The 7,604-nt window shown below is 39.7% G+C and overlaps 1 protein-coding gene across 1 annotated transcript; it reads left to right on the plus strand.

Annotated features, from left to right (window-relative positions):
- The first annotated feature begins 543 nt into the window (after positions 1-543).
- Positions 544-4,189, plus strand: LOC105059594 (WEB family protein At3g02930, chloroplastic). The gene is made up of 3 exons (XM_010942941.4): positions 544-736; positions 1,328-1,517; positions 1,628-4,189. Exons 1-3 carry the CDS (start codon positions 717-719, stop codon positions 3,854-3,856), a joined length of 2,439 nt encoding a protein of 812 aa, XP_010941243.1. The 5' UTR covers positions 544-716; the 3' UTR covers positions 3,857-4,189.
- The last annotated feature ends 3,415 nt before the right edge of the window (positions 4,190-7,604 follow it).

Here is a 7,604-nt window from a genome sequence, read left to right on the forward strand (position 1 = left end):
TTTTATTATTACAAAAATTAGATAATAAATTAATTATTTTTAGTAAAATAGATAAATAAAATTATTTAAATATATATTTATTCATAAAATATTATAAAAATAAAATATTTAAAAATTTATTAAAGATGATATAGTTCTAGCTTAGTTTACCATGTATGGTGGTATTCAATTGGCTACGCTAATCTCAATAAAGAGCAATATACACATCATTCGCTATCAATTTTATGAAAGGAGGGTAGAGTTTAGCATTACTCAAAGCCAATAATATTATTGGTCCAACTTTGATATCAAAAATCTTTGTTACATCATTGGCATAACTCATTGCATGCGAGAATTGCTTCACGCTATAAGATTCGCACCATCATCAACATGTTTTCCCATGTAATAATTCTCAATTAAAAATTAGATACTGGTCGTGGGGGAGAAGGAAAACAAAGTTTTCTTCAACCATCCACCAGCCATTTTCTTCATAAAAATTTTAAAGAAAAAAAACCACCAGCAATATGGATTTGATGTATTGACTCCATTCATCCAAAGGTGAGTTCTTGGAACCAAATGGGGGTCCGATTTTACCCCTTTTGTCCAGACGCCAACTGAAACAATAATTCGCTTCTCTCTCTACTGTCGCGTGATAAACCCCAGCATTTCCATTCTCTTGTGGGCATTTCTCCTCTCTCTCTCTTTTTCTCTGATCTGCTCTTCTCTTTGTGGTGACAATGCTTCCATCCAAATCTAAGTGAGTAGCAGATCCACCCAAATAATCTTTATGTCCTTCTTCGGTTCTTGTTCAAGCTGCTACTTTTCTGGGTTTTTCGAAGTCTTTATGTTCTGTTAGCTTCTGGGTTTCGTCTCATCTTGGATATCTTCAAAGTTTGTTATTTTTTTTCCTTTTGTTTTTATGGATTGACCTGTTTGTGGGATTTGGGACGTTTTCTTGTAGATTTGGTTGTCAAGATGCTTCTTTCATCGTTCGAGTTTCGGGTTATGCGTCAATGGCGCATGGATTCATGCTCATTTGGATCTCCCTGGTTCATTGAGCTTGATCTGGTTGTGGAAATTCCAAACTGGGATCTTGGGTTTGCCGGAACATAGATTGATTCCCAATTTGAGCTCTTGGATTCAGTGGATCTCAAATTGAGTCATGTCTGTGATCCTAGCTTTTTCTTCTTCTCTCTCATGGATTTTGGTTGGGATTGGATGTTGTGATTTGCTTTTACTTGCTATGCAGTGGAATCTCTGTTTTGGGATCTCTTGTAGTATTGTTACATTATGTCATGGATTAGGAATCTGGATCTCTAAAATCTCCGATTTTGGGATTTTGTAACAGATCTGGCTTATCTGACACTCCAAATAACAAAACCAGACCAGCTACCCCAAGAGTGAGCAAACATGGCAGGGCCGGATCCACCAGGTCGGACTCTGCGTTGCCATCCCCTGTGCAGAAGCTGCGCTTATCAGTTGATCGGTCACCGAAATCGGTAGAGTCGAAGCCTGCCACTAAGACCAAAAGGACTGATGTAAGAAAATTGAAATCTTTTACATTTGCTTCCAGACCTTTTAATTGCCTAGCTTAGTTGCTTTACTCTATGCCTTTCCTAATTGTTGGCAATTTGGTTTTCGATCATAGAAACAACCGCGTACATTGAAGGGATCAGAGCTTCATGCACAGTTGGATGTTGCTCAGGAAGACCTGAAGAAGGCAAAGGAGCAGTTGGCTTCAGTAGAGCAAGAGAAGATCCGGGTTCTTGAGGAATTGAAGGATGCAAAGAGATTGGCTGATGATGCAAATGAGAAGCGCAAGGAAGCTATTGTTGCTCAGAAGAGAGCTGAGGAGAGCTTTGAGATTGAGAAGTTCCGGGCAGATGAATTGGAACAAGTGGGCATTCAAGCTGCACAGAGAAAGGAGGAAGAATGGAAGAAGGTGCTCGAGAACATCCGGAACCAACATGCTGTGGATGTCTCGGCATTGCTTTCCGTAACTCAGGAAATCCAGAGAGTGAAACAAGAACTAGAAATGGCCACCGAAGCAAAGAACAGTGCCCTCAGCCATGCTGATGATGCTATGAAAATTGCCGAAATCAATGCAGAGAAGGTGGAGCTTTTGTCTGGGGAAGTTAACCGTTTACAATCCTTGCTGGATTCCAAGCTGGAGGCTGTGAATAATGAAGCAGCAGAAATGGTGAAGAAGTTGGATTCTGAAGTTGATGCTTTAAAGCAAGAACTTGAAAGAACAAAGGCAGCCGAGGAGAAGTTGATTGAGATGGAATCATTTTCTGAAGGGCTTCGGATTGAGCTAGCTGATGCCAAGAAGGCTGAATCAGATTCAACTACGCTCGCTGAGGAGTGGAAGAAGAAGGCAGACTTGTTAGACGTTCGGGTAGAGGAATTGAAGCAGTCTGAAAAATCCTTATCAGATTCCTTGGCACCTGCAATGAAACAGCTAGAGGAAAGCAATGCCTTGTTGGAAGATGCCGAATCTGAGATCGCTACTCTTAAAGGAAAGATGGAATCCTTGGAGACTGAGGTTGCTAGGCACAAAACTGATCTCGATGAATCACATAGATGTCTCTATTTAGCCCAGCAAGAGGCATTGGACATAGTGAAGACAGTTGAAGCATTAAGATCCAAACTTCAGATGTTGGAGGAGGAAAAGTTGCAGGCACTGAACAATGAGAAGGATGCGGCATCAAACATTGAAAGCCTGACAGAGGAAAGGAACAAACTGATTGATGAGGTTAATATTGCTAGAGATGAAGGGGAAAAGGTCAAGAAAGCAATGGAAGGTTTAGCTTCAGCTTTGCATGAGGTGTCCACTGAAGCTAGGGAAACACAAGAAAGACTTCTAACAAAGCAAGCTGAAATTGAAGATGCCCATGCTCAGATAGAGCGACTGAAATCCGCTCTCAAGAACACCAAAGAGAGGTATGAGGTCATGCTTGATGAAGCAAGATATGAGATTGTTTGCCTCAAGAAAACTGTGGAAAGACTTGAAACAGAAGCCAAAAGCTTGACTGGTGAGTGGGAAGATAAAGAGCTTAATTTTATGACTGCTATTAAAAAGTCAGATGAAGAACTTGCTTCTCTCAAGGTTGAAATGGCAAAGATGGTGGATGCACTCACAGGAGCAGAGCGTGAAGCAAAAGCTGCAAAGGAGGATGCAGCCCGGATGATAACTAAGCTAAGAGAAGCTGAATCTACAGTAATTGCTGCCAATGAAGCAGCAGAAGAAGCAAAAGCTGAGAGCTTGCGGTTGAAGGAAAGTTTATTGGACAAGGAGAATGAGCTGCAGAGCATCACTCAGGAGAATGATGACCTTCGGATCCGGGAAGCAGCAGCCCTAGAGAAAGTCAAAGAGCTGTCTGCATTGCTCACAGAGGCCACTGCCAAGAAAACTGAGGAAAATGGTGAGCTATCAAACAGTGAAAAAGATTATGACCTACTGCCAAACACTTCTGAATCTTCCGACATAAATGCCAATGGGAGTGAAGCTGAAAAAATGAAGTCAGAAACACCCTCAGGCAAGCTCGAAGGTTGTTGGACACAAGAACCAAAACCCAAAGAAACTAATGGCAATGGAGATCAAAATGATGAAGAAGAACCTCTGGATGTGAAATTGTGGGAAAGTTGCAAGATTGTGGATAAGGTTCTTGCATCAGAGAAGGAGCATGGAGCAGAATCAATAGATGATGATCAAGACTTAAAGATAGATAGTGGTAGCTTTGATCAGATAAATGGATTAATTGAAAACATGGACAATGGAGCTACTTCACCTACCAAGCTGCAGCAGCAAAAGAAAAAGAGGGCTTTGCTCCACAAATTTGGGAGCCTACTGAAGAAAAAGGGAAACCATAAGTAGCAGAGAAGCTCCACCACAGGTATCTCAATATCTTGTTTCAACTTCTGCATTGTTGTGCTTTGAGGCTTTGGGTTTTACAGTTCTGATGCTTGTGTTGATCTTCCTAGGCATGTCTGAAAATTTGTAACAATATAGAAGGTCTATTTGAGATCGTCTACTGCTCCTTTGCCAGTTTTTTATGTGTAATGAGCATTGTAAAATTTTTACTATCACATGCATTGCTTGTAGATTGGAGAGGAAAGATAACTGTTATATTTGTATAATAGCTATGCACTCACTGTACTCATTGAAGGTATCATATTGATCTTTACATTTGAAGATGGGATCATTTTATATGTATTGCAAGGTTGTTTGCAATTAGCTTCAGTAATTCCTCATTGTTGTGTTTCATTTCTCTTAATACCCTAGCACTGCTAGCTTTTCCACCACCTATAGTAGCTAGTTTTTCAGCTGTTGTAAGTTAACCCTTTGGTACAAATCTGAGTTGTTGGCAAACTAGAATGTTTTTTCCTCGTTGGTTGACATTCTCAAATTTTGTAGAGAATTAGCTGGGCAATATCAACCAATTGAGGTATCATAGTGCATGATAATGTTGAGTTAAATATGAGAGTTAGAATTACTGTTGAAAATTTTTATTCATTTGTAAAGCCTAGTGGCATCCAAAATTTTCTTCATTCGGTGAATTGAAGTGTGTATTTGGCCAATCTGGTTTTGTTCTAGTTTGCAGAGAAGCTTTTCACATGTTTCCAACCAGTTCTAATCATTTTTCTTCATGATTCAAGCAATAGATGACCACTCTACAGAGTCAGCTATGGTCAGTATCATAGGTCTCTCCCAGTTTACTTCTTCCTGCACCAGAAAAGCTTGTGGTGAATGTTCTTTATTCTTTTGTACCAATTAAAAGATTGCCAGAGCATAAACAGGAAATTCCACTCCATAGCTTACATTTAAATTCTCTATTATTTTATTTATTCAGAGGAAGCCATGTTCATTTTCTCTCTCTTTCTCTGCGTGTGCGTGCGTCTCAATGCTTAACTGGGTTTGAGGAGCTTCAACTCTGGAGGCATGGTCCATGTGAGAGCCCCCCTTTCTGACATCCTCACAAATCTCTGGCATGGCATGCCTTGGCTTGACATGGTGCAGGAAAATCTTCTTCATCCCTATTGCTTCCTTTGAAGGACCAAATCTAACAGGATGAGTACAAGTCATGGACCTCTCACCCAGACTCTATACACTCTGCAGCCACTTCTTTGTAGTTTGTACTCTGGCTTTCTAGGGTATTCCAGGCCACCCTGCATGCTACTATAACTTGATTTTAGACTCCAGGAATCTTCCTAGTTCCTACTTTAGGCCCATGGAACCATGTAGTGGTGTTATCTTCAAAGTAATTCTCTTTCCCTCTTTGACCCTGGGAGTTTCCTATTTGAACCCCTTTCTCCATTAACCAGCTTGCCGCACTGCAACAGACTTGTGATATTCAGAGGCCATCTCACCTGAACCATGATTCATTATGTCGATCAATGAGTGATTTTTTTAACATATCTGCACTCACTAATGATCTAGGATGCAATGTATAGATGAACTAAAATTTGGGTGCCTGTCAAAAGATTTGGATGAAATGGAATGGTCATTAGAGAGGGTCGGTATTGTTATCTGTTGTAGGTTTCCATGATTTTTGTTGGCCATGGAGCAGGTGGCAGGATAATCTTTCCTTCTAAACTCATTAAATTAACCTTAATCATTCCCCCAAAACAAAATCATGAGAATCCAATCAATTAATGTTGGAACCAACCCAATCCAATCAAGATTGGGTTGGTTTTGCTTGGTTTTCCAGTTACTCTATTTTTCAAAAAAAATAAATCAGTGAATAAATAATTGATTTACTCAAGAAATAAATCAATAATGGAAGCTGGAATGGATTAAAAACACTATCTAACATATTCAAAGGCATCTACACTAAAATTAGAAATATCTATAAACCTAGAATATAATATGTTACCCATTACAATCGCAATAAACCAATATTTCATTCAAAAAAGCAATAGTCAACCAAAATCATGAATGAAAAATCTATTAAGTTTAAATGAATGCATATATGTGTATGTATAGGGAGTAGGCTGGTTCAATTTGTCCGAACCGAATCAATCTGATCATGTTTCTGAAACCTGAAACCTGAAACAAAGCAAGCCAACAGGATTGGTTCCATTCGGTTCTCAAGTCGAACCACACCCATGTGCAGGAGATGCTCCCCTCTCTTCAAGCACAGCATCTGGCCACTAACAAATTGACGGGGGAACCTGTCACCATGGTCATCGTCATCGAGGAGGAGCAAAGGTTGAGGTTGCTGGATGGAGCACAGGAGGGGCAACAACTCTGCAAAACGCTGAAATTGGTCACAAAAGCTCGACTATATACTTGGATTTATTTTTGGTTGGGGGCCAAACACACAGGAACTTTCTTGCAGCTTCTGTCACTAAAGCCAGTAAAATAAGGTTCATTCAATTCCATTCAACTCATTCCACAAGAACCATTATGTAGGACACGTAGGGACTCATGACCCTCATTCCTTCTCAGAAAAAAAAAAAGGTATGTCGTATCATCTCATGTCCTCCATGGTTCATGAGATCATTATGAAAGTGGTAAGAAAATCTCCAACATAGAAAAGGATAATGTTTTTCTTGATGTTTTATGTTTGAGTTCAGATCCGTTATACTTTGCAGTTAAGCTGGAGTGATCCAGTTCAATATGGCAAGTTGTCCATCTATTACCAAATGGCTAGTGTTTTTTTTTTTGGTGGGGGGAGTGGGGGGTGGTGGGCGGGGTTGGTGTAACAGAGAGTGAAAACTCACTACAATATTATGAAGGAAACACCACCTGCGTTTGCCCTTATTAGGGCAGCAAGATGAGTAGGAAACCTCTGGGTCCAAGCCACTTTGGAACGCTCTATGGTTGAATGATTGGCCAGGAGATCTGTTTTCTGATTAGCTTCCTACATGAACGAGGCTGACACAGTAGCGGACATGTATTATTTAATCATAATTAACTGTTCCTTTTTCTTTAATGAATTTCATGTTGATATGGTCATAATACCAGCAACAACTCGGCAAAAAATAGGTGTTTTGTCGGGGCATGTTGCAATCGTACCAGAGATAAAACCTATGTTGCTGTGCATATTATTTTGGACAAGAGTTCGATCCGTCACGTGAGGAATTGTATTTTGATCCATGAACCTCACAGTTTTATCTTTTAAAAGGCACTTTACATATTTTTTTTTCTTTATAAGCATGAGTTCTTCTTGGCTCACAATCAATATGGAACTAATGATGTTCTACACATTATTAAAACCACAACAGAGCACCCTAATCAAGAGAGACTCCGATTATGTATAGTCCGAAAAGCTTCACAGTCAATCGATGCGGACCTCAACCTCAGAGAACCAAGATGAATCTCGATCTCTTTCTGACGCGTCATTGTTGTGGACAAAGACTCGATCCGTCACATGAAATATTATCTGTTTTGATTCATGGACCTCACGATTTTGTCATTTAAAAAATATCTCGTATGAGAAAGATTTTTTTTTCTTATAAACATGAATCTCTCTTGATTTATAATTAATGTGGAATTAATGATGCCCTCCGAATCACAAAAACCTGTATTGCTACTGTGCATGAAGGGAGCCAAGTGACCAAGTAGTTTGTCGGCAATGTGTTTGCATTTATTCATGCAAACACTACTCATGCAGATATTG

Source organism: Elaeis guineensis, chromosome 16 (genome assembly GCF_000442705.2).
Source record: "Elaeis guineensis isolate ETL-2024a chromosome 16, EG11, whole genome shotgun sequence".
In the NCBI taxonomy this organism is placed as follows: Eukaryota; Viridiplantae; Streptophyta; class Magnoliopsida; order Arecales; family Arecaceae; genus Elaeis; species Elaeis guineensis.

Bases quoted from the DNA above. Each gene is read 5' to 3' on its own strand.
- LOC105059594 (XM_010942941.4), top strand. From the start codon at position 717: ATGCTTCCATCCAAATCTAA. The intron at 737-1,327 runs GTGAGTAGCAGA...ATTTTGTAACAG, and splicing joins ATGCTTCCATCCAAATCTAA to ATCTGGCTTATCTGACACTC. The intron at 1,518-1,627 runs GTAAGAAAATTG...TTTCGATCATAG, and splicing joins CTAAGACCAAAAGGACTGAT to AAACAACCGCGTACATTGAA.